At 39.7% G+C, this 16,903-nt stretch overlaps 1 protein-coding gene across 1 annotated transcript in view; it reads right to left on the bottom strand.

The window, feature by feature from the left end:
- Positions 1-16,903, bottom strand: part of snx7 (sorting nexin 7) — a 49,484-nt gene that overhangs the window by 12,202 nt on the left and 20,379 nt on the right. The window contains exon 8 of the mRNA XM_067577775.1: positions 12,403-12,555. Coding sequence (XP_067433876.1) covers positions 12,403-12,555 — 153 coding nt within the window. The remainder of the gene's footprint in view (positions 1-12,402; positions 12,556-16,903) is intronic.

The raw sequence follows: 16,903 nt of genomic DNA, 5'->3' as shown, positions 1-16,903 counted from the left end.
TACTTTCATTTTATAAGGTGTTTTTTGGCTTATTAGGGGGAGGCAGGTTGAGTGGATGGCTAGATAATTTGTTGGCAAAAAGTTGCAAAAGCAGCAGGAGAGCACTGTTCAAGACCACCAACCAGACATCCTCAAAGTCTTGTCAGGCATTTTAACTGTAGATTTTTACTGTCATAGGCCCTTTTTCTGTTGATCAACTCAGCAATTAATCACTTCAGCTATAGTGGTAGTTTTTTGACAACATAAATAAATAGACATGTCAAAAGAAACGCTCACGAAAGGCTGACAAATCCACATTCATACACTAAATCTGCATGTTTGAAAAGCTCCCTTTTCCTGTCCACACTACAATGCTACTACCATTGTTTTCTAAGTGTCAAAAATTTACTTTGCTCACTGTGTGTCTCAGGCTGAACATGGTCCCTTTCTTTTTTTTTTTGTTCAACATTCTCTTCAACGCAGCTCTCATTCTTTTTCTATACTTTTTTTTGTTGTTCTTTCTACTCTCAGTATGTGTGTGTGTGGATATGTAGAGGTCAGAAGGTACTCTAAGGTCAGGGGTGTAGCAATTGCTAATCTGAAATAGCATTTACACACATCCCCGGGGGGTTATGCACAGCTTACACAGCTCTGTGTGCTCCCTTCACACTTATTTCCTGGGTTGCCCTTTTGTCGCCACTGTAACATGTTATGTCCATGTGAGCACAGACGAGCCATCAACCTAATGAACCCACCACCCACTCATGTTAGGTGGAGATAAAAAACAAACTCTGCACAAGAAAAAAACACTCACTAGTGCTGATTCTGAGGGAAAGCCAAACAGGATGGACATCAGACTGTATGTGAATTAGACAATACTTAAAAAGTGATGTACCAATCTTTATCCCTCCGTCCATTTTCTGCTGTATATTCTAGTCTGGGTTGTGACTGCAGCAGGCTATGCAAGGTGGTGCTTATGTACTGGGGATATCAAGATGTGTATCCTGAGGTCTCTTCCTTGCTCAACATGCCTGGACTACCTCTATAGAGCAGCCCCTCATCCTGTCTCAAATGATGTTTTCAAACTTAGCATTAGCATCATAAACTCAGTATTGTATTCTGCAAGTTTGAGCTACATGGCTACAGCCAGGTGTGCAAAATTAACAGTACTAGCTAGAGAATGAATCAAGGTCCAACCTTGACTAGCAACAAGGAACCTCGAGATTGTACGGTGTTCAATGGTTAGTGGCACTGACTACTTGTGACTTGAAGACTCTGGCTAGATGTTCAAAAGCCCAGCCTGGGATGCTTCTGGTGGTCCATTTAGATTCAGCAGTGTCAGGTCTTAAAGGATATGTCTAGTGATTTTCTATATTTTTCTAATTGTCAAAAAAATCTCGTGCAGAGCCAAAACAATAATTTATTCATCCTACCTACAAGTATTGTGTATGTACCCAAAGTCTGATATATCTTATTTCTCTGTGCTGTAGACCTCTATTGTTGTCCAAAAACTGTTAAAAACATGTCACTGAGCCACACCACTGCACTGGGTGACATGTTCCTTCATCCATGAAGACAGTGGTGACTGTAGCTAGAAACGGCTCCAAAGAGTAATAACAGTGATAAGATAGTATCCCGCAACTGTGCATGTGCAGGACTATGGGTCCATTTGTAGAGCTTCACTAGTGTTGTAGAGGAATGCTGATCAATGGTTCACTCATCAGGTAGAAGAAAGTTTCCAGAAGCCTTTGATGTCTTATGCTGAGAATATTGATTGAACACATGGCCAAGCGGAGAACAGAAACAATGAACATCAAGGTGTTCTGCACGTAGATGTTGTCTCTTGCTGTTCTGAAGATGAAGGTCTGACTTTTGGTCTTGAACCCCAACAGATCAAACAATATGACAAATTACTCTATTGATTCATTAGTTTCTAAACAAGTACTACAAGGATCTGTGCTAGTTCAGGTCACGTTGCATGGAGCTTCAGGTCACTGTCAGCACATTCTGGTTTGACTGTATGATTATGCCCATGGAATCTACACAGTCACCTATCTGTGGTGTCTAGGGAGTCTCAGGCCATTTCCCTGACCTTGGTTACCGGGACAATTCCGGTTCACTCTTTATAAGAGTGGCTCCTGCTTTCCCCAAACATCCAGACAGCCGTGCACACAAGGAGAGAAACAGTGTCTCTCTGTGTAAAAACTGATATTGCTGTAGTACAAAGTCAAGAGGTTATGATATGTAGCACAACAAACTAGAGAAGCTCTATAAACAGAACCACTTTTTAATGCATGCACAATGGCATCTGCTGTACTAGGATCCTTACTCCTGAGGGTTACTATCTTGGCACTGTTTTACTCTTCGGAGATGTGTCTTAAGAAACTACCATAACCACCATCTTCAGGAACGAAGAAACATGTCACCCAGTAAAGGTTGTGGCTCATTCACATGTTTTTAATAGTTTTTGGACAACAAAGGAGGTCTATGGTGCTGAGGAATAAGATATATCAGACTTTGGATAGACAAACAATTCATTGTTGGTTTGGCTCTGCACATGAGATTTGTTGACAATAGGAAAAATATCCATATCCATATCCTTTAAATCGGTTTTCTCGTTATCCACTCCACCACTATCTTTGATGCTTTACACATTAAGATATTGGTCTATGTGAGTTGGTTTCCTGTACACTGTTGTCTACATGCTCCTGTCAGCCTTTGCATCAACACAGGTGTGAAGGAACGGCAGCTTAACATACTCCTCTTGTTTAGTAGTGAGCTGGGTGGGTGACCCCATGGCTTGTCACAGTTCATAGTCATTGTTTCATTTCAAATCAAATGTGCTGAGGCACAGAGCAAAGCAACAAAAAAGAAAATAGTTGTGTTAGGTAAGGATAAGTTTGTCATGCCATCCACACACAGTTCGTCACACTTGTCCTCCCCTGCCTGCTCCTCTGTCACACTGTGTTAATGGCGTATGCATGTCATATGGGAATAACTGTCAGAAGGACTTCACGGTCAGAGCGATGACTTGGTAGTGTTCAAGCGTTGAAAAATGTCTAAATCCCTCAAGATTATATGATTGAAGTTCTTTGTTGACAGTAGGGCTGCAACTAAGAGTTTCTATTATCCATGCATGTATTGATTAAAAAAATTAAATAAATGTTGGAGGTTAATCTGTAAAATGGCAGAACAACGGGACAATGCCAATCATAATGTCCTAAATCCTCACATTTGAGAATATGGAACAACTGATTGTTTGACAAACGTTTCAGCACAAGTTGACTTGGTCACAAATTATTTTCCTTCAGACACTTTGCCTTTTTATTCAGTCTCCCCAACCACCCTCATCCATCCTGCCCCTCTTCCCCCTCCCCCTTTGTTTCCCACTTTTTCCCTACACCTCTTCTAGGTGGTATAAAACCCTCCCAGGTGCAGGTGTCTTATTAGATTCTTATAGGCCGTCTCACTGTGCTCAAGTCCAATAAATCATTCACAGGCCCCATGGCTACAGTAGCCCACATCTGTACCTGAATAACAATAGCAGCAATGGCAAAGAGTGATCTCATTTTTTTGGAATCACTCCATAGGACACTAAGAGATTTATTATTTGCTTATTGTACTATGGAGTGTCTGGAGAACAGTGTGTTAAAAACATTTTAAATTCAGTGCGAGTGGTTTGCTGCTTGTAGAGTTGAAATCAAGAGTTCTGTCAAATGAGTCACTGAGATGAAATTAATTTAGTAACTACACTTAGTAACTCCACCCATCCTTTTGGATGGCATCTGGGGGTAAAAGACAACACAATCTTCAAACTACTGTATATTAATTAACTTCATTTAATTAAGTTAAGATTGGGATCTCTTTTTCAATAGAGACCTGAGGATAATAAACATTTATAATTGGATAACAACACAACCAGCATACAAATGGCCAAATTTTTTTGTGCTGTACACACAATCACATAGATTCTTGTTAGTCATTTTTTCAAAAATACACCTATTGTGTGTAAAAACAGCTTTTTCTGCTCAGAATTAGCTTGTGCCAAATACTTTGGCCCCTCCTTTACTGTGACAAACTTAGAATGCAAGGTCTATTTTATACACTGACTCTCATGCATGGCTGTTGGTAACATAGCAAGCCTTCACAAGCACTGGCAGAGCAACAACACCGTACACAAACAAGAGATGTATTCCTCTTCTGCAGCAGTCAAAACAACACATAGGCCCGTCATCTACTGTGCTATATTCAGAGAGTTAGGGCTGATGAACAACAACATTTAATTAATTGCAATTAACAGCAGGACTGCTCTTATTTTAGGCAATAAATGTATGAATGAATTTACTTCTAGTGTTTATCCAAGTAGTATCTGCTCATGGTTGGTTAGCTCTGACAACCAGCACTGTATGAATTCACATTGCTATCCATGCTAAACGGTGCGGTGGCCAATCGGTGTCCCTACAAACCTCATGTCACACACTATGTAGCCACACCTCCTACACTCTATTGCATTTTTAAATATGGTGGGGAGGAGGGAGCTTGCAGAATTTGGAGGTGTAGTTATTCTTCAAAGCTTGAGGGCAGCTTAAGAGCAGTTTGCAGATCATTCCATTTAAAAACATGTACAATACCTGAAACAAATTCTGTCAAGATAACATTTGCAATATCTAGAGATAAGTAGTAGTAGTTTCAAAATATTAAATGAGAGAAGAGATGTGAGGTAGTTTGGAAGCTTAAATAGTGGAGCTTTATAGATGCCTATCATGATATGATTATTTCTTCTTGTCAGTAAGGAAGTTCTGCCATAAGGAAATAAACAGAGAGCAATGATGAGTATGTAATTTGTCATTAGTGATGCTTGAGTAATGCCCTATGATAAACAAGGTATGTGCACATGTAGTTGAGATTACCACAGGCCATTTGATGAAAACATGCTGTCTGAATTAGTGTTGGATGATAGGATGATACAGTTACAGATTATACGGTGGGACTGTCAACAATGTTGCTCTACTACTTATACCATGGCAAGCAACTATCCATATAAAGGATAATCTTCATCACAGTCTCACAGTCTTTGGTTTTATTTTTATAGTTTTGTCCATAACCTCTATATGTAAGGAACAGGGGGTTTTATACACCATAGCTTATGGTAAGCAGTCAGATGGTAACACATCTTAGACAAACCCTCAGGTTAGTCTTAAGGCCTCAGTATACTACAAACTGAGCACAACACCATGAACCATTGAGAAGAGATTGTCCAGCAGTGTGCATTGTTATCCCTATTTGTATGATTCATTGGGATTACAAAGACTTGCGAAAGTGTGGCCATTCAGAAGAAAGACTTTTACCTTGAGAGGAGATAGGGCAACATGTTGTGCAACATTGTTTCAAGCATACTAAACTGAACTAATTTGGATGAGAAAATTATGAAGGTGAGGGGTAAAATTATTTCCCAAAATCGTTCACAGACCTGCTTCCTGCTTCAACTTTGACCTGTACTTAAAGTTGTGTGCACTCACAGTTTTCCTGTGCAATGAGGGATTATTAGCAACATTTCAGGTGTGCTCCTTTTTAGTTTGAGCTCCAAAAATAGTGGTTAATAAATATTATGTATAAGATAAGATAATTGTCTGACTGCTCATGTTTCGTACCCCTTTGGACGTAGTTGTATCCACATATTGGCAATGACTTTGATAAATAGTGTTATCACAACTGATAGAAATGATGACCAAAACTGCTTACGACTCAAGTTATAATTTACCAGAGTTATCCTCTAATATGTCTGGTTGCATTAGGCTATTGCCGGCGATGTTGCATAGCAGTGTTTGATTTGAAGTTTGCAATGTGATGAAGTGATTTTATTTGTATTTAATTCACTGGACAAACCAAGAACAGACATTCATATTTTGTTATCTAGTTATTTCCAGAAAATGCACTTCATCACAGTAAACTGTAAGTTAATACTGTGATATAAAATTACTATGACAAGATTTTATCCATACTGACCACCTCTAGTCTGACTAATGGCTTCTGTGCTGTTTTTTCACCACATGGGATTCCTAATAGCACTGCACAGTACGTTGGGGTAAATTGATTCACAGTATATCAATAAGGTTTTCAAAAACCTTTTAAAAGTTATTTAACTACACCCCACATGACTCTGAGTGCAGAGCTCATAAAAAACCCTCAAAAACAGGAACTGAAGCTCTTCACATGCTCTGAATACATTTAGAAACACCAGGTATTATCCAGATGGGACAAATTCTCAGAAGATCCACGAATGTGCCAAAAAAACAGCAGGTATTTGGGGCTGTAATTAATACAAGGAGAAGGTAGAGAAAAATCAAACACGTGCTACAACACAGGATTGAAATCATTGAATATGCAATACTAATATCAACCTAGCAGTCCAGCATCCTGTCCAAACAGTGCTGTAAATTCGAATGCAATAAAAAATATCTTTACATAAATGATGGGGCAAAATAGCATTGGTTTTAGATTACCGCAGTAATACCTTATAACCCTGTTTTTGGCAAGGTAAGATTGCATTCTCTGTGGACTGGTTTTATGCTAGGACAGAACTTTTTTCATTGCAACTGAGGCTGAGTAGGGAATGCTCTGCTTCAGCACTGTCCTGATTTACACACATTCTCACTGGAGAGCTGCCCGGTAGGCTCAAGGGACTATAATTGACAATCTGAGAGTCACTAGTGTGTTTTTCTGCCCTTCATCCTACCCTCACAGCAATCTCATATTAGATGAACCTAGTTCTAGTTCGTTTTTATACATTAATACTATATTAACTTACCAAAACAACTTAACATCCGTAGTCCAGATGTAGTTACAAAAGTCATCCTTCTTATTAAAGTGATTTTTTTAATTTATTGTTAATATTTTTATTATCCTAAGAAATAATTCTAGGTCTTTGTAGATACATCAGGAATGCTGCTCTGAGTGGGCAGGCCCTTGTGTATGTGTTTGATTGACAGCTCAGCTTCCAGGGGCACAGAGAGGTCTCAACACACCTCATTGCAAAATGTATCTTACAAGTGTTTTGTTGGCAGTGCTGGTGAAAAATAACCCCTTTGTCTTGTCTCTTGTGAGTCTAAAGCTTGCAGCCGTGTTTGTGGTGAGTATGTAATTAACCTACTCAACTTTAGTTCCCGAGTGATGTGTTTGCACAATGTTTTTCTTATTTAAAGAATAAGTGAAGTACTTTTAGGTGACTGAGAAGATCAGAAATGAGCTGAGTTTTTGTTTCTTGAGGGACTTGAATGTGGTTGGTTGTCTCCAGGTAGTTGCCCCTGTACATCATGTGCATCAAGGAGACCGTTTCTCAACTTCTCCAGGTGATATCATGATGCAACTTTAGAGTCTTGTGTCAAGGAGGAATGGTGATGGGCCAAGAAGGTATCTGGAGGTCCCATTCACAATCAAGGGGATCCTGCTGTGTCTCCAGTGTGTGAGTCCATATGTGTTAAAGGGAGTTTAGGATCAAACCAATTAAACATACTGATGTTGACATCTGCAAGGAAGTTTTGAAGCCTTTTAATGAGCTGCAACTGAGCAGATGATTAGCTATCTAGCCTGCAGACTGATGTTAGCAATGCATTTCTCCTTGGTGGATATTTGTTGGGTAGAACCTCAAACAGGCTAAGGGGCAGGACAGGACATGTGTCAATGTGTGTATCGACATGTGTCCATGTGTGCAGATAAGGAGGAGACATTAACTAGAAAGCTGATGCTGGTCACAGCCTTGGCTCTTGTTTACTGGCTATTTGTCAATGTCACTGTCAGCCAGTTATTGAGCAGTGATGTCACTGCTTTATGCAAATACAGATCATGTTGTCATGACTTTTTTTTTTTTCGAAGGACTGCAGAGGATTGTGATTTGTATACTGTAGCAATAAATAAATAGTAATTTCAGTTGGACTATAAAGGTGCTAAAGCAGGGAAAGTAAATTGTCTATTACCATTTCAGTTTGCTTCATGACCTGCACCTGAAATATTGTCTTAAAGTTTCTTTCTTTTCCCAGTGACAGAGCAATTCTCCTGACGAGGCCACTGCTGCTTAATAAATGTAGAGAACACAGCACTAACAAGACAAGTGAGCGTCTGAGCTGCATCAGCTTGATGTACCGACTTGCCAGTGCAAACATCTTCTAATAATCTGAGTCATGGAATATTTATTGCATACATTGCAGGGCACGATTGATCTGTGTGCCTCCAACTGGCCTTCCAACAAGAAGTTGTTCTGTTTGCACAAAGACAAACTTGTCTTACAGAGAAAACATGTCCAGCTCAGGCCAAATAAGGGAAAAAAAGTGATGGGTTTAATCTTTCATCGATATGGACGCTGCATTGTTTTTATGAAAGAGGCTGGATTGATTAGAAGTCTGTGCTGGTTGGCAGAAACAAGAGGAGTGACAATAGACTAGGAAAGACAAGATTCTGGTTTCCAAGGAGCTGTCAGGTAAGAATCATTAGGTACTGAATTGCCTACTCACTCACTCACTCACTGAGACACACACACACACACACACACACACACACACACACACACACACACACACACACACACACACACACACACACACACACACACACACAAAAGGCAAAAGTAAAACAGAGTCAGGACATCTTTCAATAACAGCACCATACCACTACATCTGGCCAGAGTGAGTTCACCTAACTTTTTTACTAAAACACTGTACAGTTACAATCCTTAAGATTTTCATGAAATCAAACCCCATTTTTCATACATGGTCTGCATTTTTTGGGCATCCTGTACATCTCTCTCTTTATAGTAGTTTTCATTGGTAGTCGCATGGTCCGCCATTCCTATGTTGGATTCAGATTGCACACTTAGGTTCAATGGACTCACAGGAAACATGCATATAATCCACTGCACTGATTGTTCATCAAAAATGCATCTACATTACAAGACAAAAGTCACTTTGAATCTTTTCAAGGGAGTAATGGAACAGTCAGCAGCAGCCACAGTGAGCTGTTAGATGAAGAGCTGCAGGCGACAGGCTGCACACCTCCAACTCAGTAAGGTAACCGACTTTACTGTGTCCTGCTGTGTGGAAAACTTCTTGTGCCATGCATAGAATGACATCAGGTCAAGGTTGTTATTATTATTGACTAACTTCTGTATTAAAACTACATGTTTGATTGTGCTGTAAACAGCACCTAATCCGGACTTGGGACTAATTTCTATTTTTATATAAACAATGGCTCAAATGATTGTGTGTAATGTGAAAAGGGTCGCTCATATTGTGTGGGGAAGCCTGACCACAGTGGCTAGGAAGGTGGTAGGGGGCAGAGGACTTGCTATGTGTACAGTCTGCACGGTCACAAATTTAGGGCTGCACACGGATATCTGCAGAGGGGTCTGCATGGACCTTGCAGACGACAAAATGTATTTCACGCAGACCCTCGTGTCCATGCAGAGGCAGAAAGCATGAACTGGCCCTCAAAAAGGAGCAAATATTGAACTACTGAGTACATACAGAGACAACACAGTGGACAACAAGAAGACTATGATTAGTGTCACATCACTAGACAACCCCTGAAATCCTGCAAGAACACAAATTCTCCTTTGGACAGAAATGGACATCCATCAAAAGTATTTTGTCCTGCTAATTTAAGATGCAGTTTACACTGAAATGTGTGAATGAGATGGCAGATAGAGGGATGTTAACACTTTAAACATAACATATTTGACCTATTTTACAGGTTCCTCAACGGTTCTACCACTTACATAACGTTGACTGTCTCTATTCTAAACACACATGACACATCGACTTAATCAGAAGAAAAATCTCATGACTGTCTACACCATTTGACCCAGATTGGAACGAACTCGGTCAGATTAGTTGTGACATATATATTATATATGTTTGGCCAAAATTCCACATTCCAATTTTAAAATGAACTAGCAGTTGAGTACATTAAAGTATGTTACACTGTTGTAGCTCGACGCTTTGAAATATTTTTCTCGGTTCATGTTTTTAGTAATACTATGTTCACACATCAAAAAATGGAAGCTGCTCATGCAACATTAATAAACACACAACTGTTCTTCACTTCTGAATGCTTAGGAGCCTTTGACTGTCATTAATGTTTAATTTCTGAAATATTCAAAGTATGTACTGAGTAAGAACTAAATGTATGTGTGGTATAACTGTTAGATATGCACAAGTCAACCTCATTTTCATTATTGTGCATGTCCATGGTCATATCCATAAATTAGGCATAATCAATGTTTTAAAGCTCAGTTTCTAACATACTATTTTTATAGAAATGCTCTCACATTCAGAAGCAAAAAGCCCTTTGGCTGCTTCTATATACATGTTTCCACATGCACACACAGACACGTGCACACACACCACTACTCATTTGTTGTATTGCATTTGCTCGGAGGGGGCAACTGTACTGGGTGATGAGTGTTTTTGTCAGGGCTGCTGCAGGGAGAGGCACTGCAGAGAAACCCAAATATGACAAGGACACACACACACACACACAGACCCTAATATTACACTCACTGTTAAAAAAAGAAAAGTACACCCATATATCGTGCTCTTTCAATATGTTAGCAGCACTGAAAACTGTTAAACAAAGAAGGCTGACTGAATATGGATGCTGTTTTTCAGCAACACCCTGTTTAGTCACAGTATTAAAGCAGATATAAAACATCTCCAGGTCCATCTACTTGACATTGCTAAAGTACATCTGCAGATACCAAGCAGCAACTACCATGACTTTATGTGGAAGTGACGGCTGCTAGCTGCTTCAACTGACTCCCATTCAAAAAGCCTCAACAAGGTAGTGGGGCGTGTTTCCAGAGCATGAAAGGCAACACCCCACACTCCTTATTTGGAAGCTCCTGACTCCAAACGGAAAAGATGGCGCCAACCACAAGCTGCAACTCTGGGTTGTAACCAGCTCCAATGCAAACCAGTGGGTGAGGTCACACCTGGTTACATCCATCTAGGCTATGTAAAGGACTGTGATCAGGATCTGGATCAGAAAAACTTGATCCGGACATCCCTACTTATAAACTGTACACTGATATCTCATAACCTATTGAGTATAACAGGAAATAGCAGTGTAGTAACATACAATGTAATGAAGATGCAGTGACATCCAGAAGTGATCAGTCAGCCATCTGTCCAGAGAGTCCTGGAGAAGAGCACTTCAACAGAACAGCCATGCAGCACACATTCAAATCCAGAGAGGAAAGAGGACACCTGACCAACCAGGAGTGTGTTTGATAATCAGCAGACATTACACTGATGGAGAAGCAACAGCAGCGTCCACAGGAAACAGAACGGCTGACAACCCTTCTACAGGAGTTGTGAGGAGAAAATAAAGTTGGCGCGCTGCTACCCTCTGCTGGCAGAGCTCCAGCTTCCAGGACTAAAATACATCCAAAGCAAATGGAGGCAAATTTCTGATTTAACTTCATGCTTATGTGATTAAATGATTGTTACCGTAACAGCTTTATTGTTTCATTCTCCCGCTGTAATGCGTTCTACTTCCAGCCCCGCTGCATTGTTCTTTTCTCATCGTCTAATTCCCTCCTGTCTCTGCCGGGCTGCCTGCTCGTTAATCTGGATATAGGATTGTCTCTTCTTCTCTGCATCTCCCACTGCTCTCTCCTAAATCTTTTTTTTTTTCTACATTTCAATCTCTTACACTCTTCCCTCCTCTATATCTGTATCCTATTCTCAGGTTAAATCCTCTCCCTCTGAAAAGCTTCAAAAATCATTCTGACAGGCAGCTGCAAAATATATCTTCCCAGTGAAATGGTAGTGCAGAGTTGTGCAAATAATCACCTCCGGTGGATTGTTTCATTTTGTTAATGAGATGTCTGGATCACCTTATTGACTCGCCAACCATCACAATATGCTTTAAAAAGGTTCACTAACACTGATGTGATGAGGCTCATTACCTGCGAGAAGAGCTTAGACACTTAGACACACACACACACACACACACACACACACACACACACACACAGGACGGAACACAGCAGTCACAACCACAGTACCTGAGAGAGAAAACACTGTGAGAAGTTTATCGCCCTTCTCTTGTGTCAGTGTTGGAGCCAATTAGTAATCAGTGTCCTTTGTCATTATCCAAACACCTCCTGTGTATCACCTCTGCCTTCCAACTCTGCATACTGATTTGAATCTCTGTGCTGCCACCTTATTCCCAATTTATACAAACTGCTGCTTTCATGTGTGAAGACAGAAGATGTTTTCCAGACTGATGGTGTTCTTTAACTGCACATTAGCTCCAAATGGAGTCCATTCTAACAGCTTATTTAAAATCATAATCCCCAGTCTCTCCTCCCTCAAATATGTATTCACAGTTTTACAGCAGAGTTTAATGTTGTATGAATCTGAAGCTTACCTTCTCATAGTATTCCATGTTCTTCTCAGCAGTGGAGATAAATGCTGACTTGAGGTCAGTTCTCATACTGTTCTGCCAGCGGGACCAGTCTCCTTTCAAGACGTTGTTGGCTTGTTCCACCCGGTCTGCCAGACCATCCACCTCCTCCTGCAGCTGCCAATTACAGACACACACTTCAGAGAGGAAGTCTGGCAAATACAACAGTTTGAGCTGAGTTTGAACTGACCTTGCTTCTATGTAGTGGTGTGAGTCTGCCAAGTATATACTGGTAGTACTGGTCTGTTGTGTATTACTATTGTGTGGGTGGTGGGTGTGTGGAGTCAAGTCCTACATTTTGAATCATGAGCCTTAAACAAGTCAGTTTTTTTAAACAATGTATTTGTTATTATAGCACATAAAAAAGAATGCTTTTGAAACTGGGTACATTTGGGGCATCCTAGTGGGGTCTAAGACACTTACTAAACCCCATCAAATAAAAATGACCAAAAAAAAAAATCTATAATTTCTGTGCTGAATGTTTTTCATAGTCTGTCTGTCAAACTCATTAGAATCTTTACATCTAAATACGATAATCTGAGGTGAAAATCAAAATGAACCAGCGCACACTGTAATGACTTTACTGTGACTTTATTAAGAGCGAATGACGCGTTTCGCCTGTAGCCTCTTCAGGTTCGCTCAGTACGGTGGTTAATTTTGATTTTCACCTTATTATGTTCCTGCGACCGACCGGCACCTGACTGAAAATACTGGCTGTGCATGAGAGAGAGTTCTGTCCTATGATAATCTGAGCTTCATCTGTAGTCTGAGCGTCTGCTGCACTGACAAACACACCTTTACCTCCAGCTCACACTACCCGACTGCCTGCTGTCAGACACACCTCTGTTCTCACTATTGTTATGCTGGTTGTTAATTCGGATTATCATTATTTGTTTTAAACAGAATGTCATGGGGAAAACTAAATACTTCTGAATACTGATACGATAATGGTTATATTTAGGCACTCAAAGCATACTATTTATAAAAACTATCAACCTAAAAGTTTTACAGAATGTTTGTCAGTGGAAATGCAGAAGCTGTAGAAGTGCTCTTCATGTACATGTGTTCATGTACTTCACACAGTTCAGGATGACCACGCAACTAGAAACACTCAGGAGCATTCTGGTGGCTGAGTGGTTATGATTTGTACCATAAAACCATAATGATCATGTTGAACTCTCTCTCTCTCTTTGTTTCCTGTCTGTCTCAACTATAAACTGTCCAATGAAGGCACCCCTCCAATGTGGCATCAGTCCATGTTTTATTTAATTAAACATGGACCGATGCCACATAGCACAGTGTTTAGAGCCTAAGCTGGTTTGCAGTGCCTGTCCCTGGATAGGCCTTTATAGAAATACACACACCTCTCAACACATGCGGAGCAATGCTAAACATAAACAATGATACAAGAAAAATGTCTTCTAAACTAAACTAAAAGTGTCTGGTTATTCATCACTACATGACTGATTCCTCATTAAAGCTGCACTTATCAATATTTTCACATTGTCAATGGATCGCTCATAGTGAGTATGTTCACATGCGCATGAGTATCCCGGTTTTGACTCTCATCCTGGTTCATATTGATCCAGGATGATCCAGGATATTGATTGATACTGATCATATTCTGGATATGGTGTTTACGTGGAACATTAGAAACCTGGTTATTCATCTCTCTGCTCACATGAGTGTGTTTACATGCTCACTAGTATCCTGGTTATGATCACGTTTTTGGAGTATCCTGGTTATGTGTTGCATATGTAACCACCTTATCCTAGTTTTGAGAAACCTGGATATGCTACCTGGAGTACTCCAATAGAAACCAGGATACTGTTGCATGATACTGTTGCATGTAAACACCTGATCCAGGTTTCTGAACTTTCTTTATTGGTATAGAACACAGAGGCCAAGACGCTGAGGAATCAAAAAACAACTGGACACAGATGATCAGAAACCTGAATACTGTTGGAATCATGTGAACAGGGAAATGTAAATGTCATATCCAGCATATGATCAAAACCAGGATAAGAGTCAAATCCATCAGTCTCTGATGAGTCTAAATGTTCTATATGTAAGTCCCAATAGCAACTCACTCACTATTAGAACGGACCATTTCAGTCACACTGTTTGTTCTCCTCCATAAATAAATATTGCTACACCACAGCAGAGTAACAGGAGGGAGCAGAGAGTTACAAATAAGTGGAGATTATGTTTTACTGAACTATGGTATGGTTCATGAGTCTGTGGCCTCTTACATAACCATTAGAGAATGACTAGAGACACAATAGAACAGTTATTACAGTAGGTGCAATATACAGTACCTATTGTCATGTGTATTTTAGCATAACAACATGGACAGTAAATCTAAGCAGACTGTATGAAGAGCCTAAAGTACACATTATACTAATATCCTCACACTGCAGATAATCAGATGTTACCATGCTGCTGGATTCACTGAGTCTGAGCGGGATTAGCTGTCTGACATTTAGACTGACAATGGCATTTACTCAAGTCCAATAAACAAAGCATGCTTAACATGGGCTTATCCAGTATGTGCACACACACACACACACACACACAGGTCTCAGTGGCCTGCTTGTTATTGCAGTGGTATCGATCCAGCCAACTTTTCAAAACTGTGTGTGTGTGTGTGTACTATCACTTGTCTTTCCTATAAAACTCTGTAATACTAAACACAGCTTCAGGAATCAAGCAGTGTGTTCAGTGTAGTACAGTAACTGTATAATGAACTTCCAGTATGAATGAAAAGTAATGATTAATATAGAAAACAAACCATGTTATTAACATGAACAAGCTGAAAAGTCTGGCTTGAATGATGTGAACAGACAAAGTCAGGTTTGGTTTCATGATTCTGAAACAAAAACCATCCGTTTCATCAAATCATCATCATAGTTAAATTGCAAAAAAAAACAAACTAATTAACAAATTAATATGCAAAGAAGACCGTATTGTCCTTTTGACTTACCAATGCATCAGTGTCTTTAAGGGACAGGTTCACGATGTTTCAAGTGTGTCTTAAACCAGCAGTCAGGTCCATATGAATAATGAAAGAGGTTTTCCTCACTGTAATCATTCCTCCTGTTCATACTGGCTATTAAAAGATCCCCTTCTAACGTGCTTTCAGTGTAAGTGATGGAGGACAGTGTTTCCCTGTTGAGCTGTGGTGGAAGTATAGTAACACAAAGAGAGACTGTTTCACTGGTTATTTGGGCTCCTGACTGTTGTTTAAAGACACACTTGAAAAATTGTGAACCCATCCTTTAACAAACTACTAATATCATAGAGTGACTTCAATAATTATTTTAAGTACTTTCCCATTTAATAACACTATGGTAAACTTTTAAAAATAAGAAAAGTTTAGACTACAACACTAAATAATTTAAGACTCCTTTAATCAGAGCAGCCTTATGTTAAAGTAGCCCTATAACAATATGAAATGACTCTTTTACAAGTAAAAGTATAAAGTAGGTCTGCTATTGTAACTCTATAACGACACACAGATTTAGAAAATGTTAATAGTGGAATACAGTGTATGAATGAGTGACACTGGTTCCTTGCTGTGAGCTGCAAAATTAGAGCAGCACTGCCCCCTGCTGGCTGTCAGAGAAACACATTCATTCTCTGGAAAGGTTGACTCATACAAAAAGCTCAATATTTTCTTTTGCAGTAAAGGTCAAGTTAATGTTTACAGAAGAGAGAAATTGTATTCTGTAGTGTTTGAAGTTCAGAACAATTCTCACCATATTGGCCAGCACAGTTCTGAATTACAGCTTATAGCTCACATATCTGGATAACTGCTTATTGTCTGGAGTCCAGATCTGACATCTGAAGTCTAAAGGCCCACTAGCAGTCCCTCTGCCGTCCATGACCCTTGTACTGAGGGAAGCTCTAGAGTAACATGTCTTCATGGGAACAAATTTCAGTACAGTGACGGATATGTGGAAAACTCTGGCAAACCAGATGTGAAATCACGTCATGTCTGTTCTGATCCACTTGGTTATTACAAATATTGACAGAAAGACCCACAATAACACAACAGAATCCTAACTGACCCGATTAGACAGCCTGACCCTGACCCAGGTCAGGTCTCAGGTAGTAGAAACCAACAGGACCAGTGAAGACCTTGGCTTCTTTCAAATAAATATGAAAACACACTCAATGCTTGAAGTGTGAGAACGGACTAAAGAAAATAATACAACATACGGACTATTAACAGTTCAATTTAAACATAACATTATCAGTGTTGAAAGCCTGCCTGTTCAGGGCTGCTTTAGTGCTTAAACTGACCAATACTGGATTTTTTTAGGCTGATATGATTGTGATATTTGAGAGTATAAACAACAGTAATAATATATTGACTGATGGTAGTTTTTTGATAAGGAATTTTGATAAGGATCACTTAAATAAGTATTTTTTTATATGCACAGCCAATGATGCCCTCTGGCTG

This window comes from Thunnus thynnus, chromosome 21 (assembly GCF_963924715.1).
Source record: "Thunnus thynnus chromosome 21, fThuThy2.1, whole genome shotgun sequence".
NCBI classification, from domain to species: Eukaryota; Metazoa; Chordata; class Actinopteri; order Scombriformes; family Scombridae; genus Thunnus; species Thunnus thynnus.
Note: the sequence above shows the minus strand (reverse complement) of the source record. Positions and strands in the feature narration are given on the sequence as shown.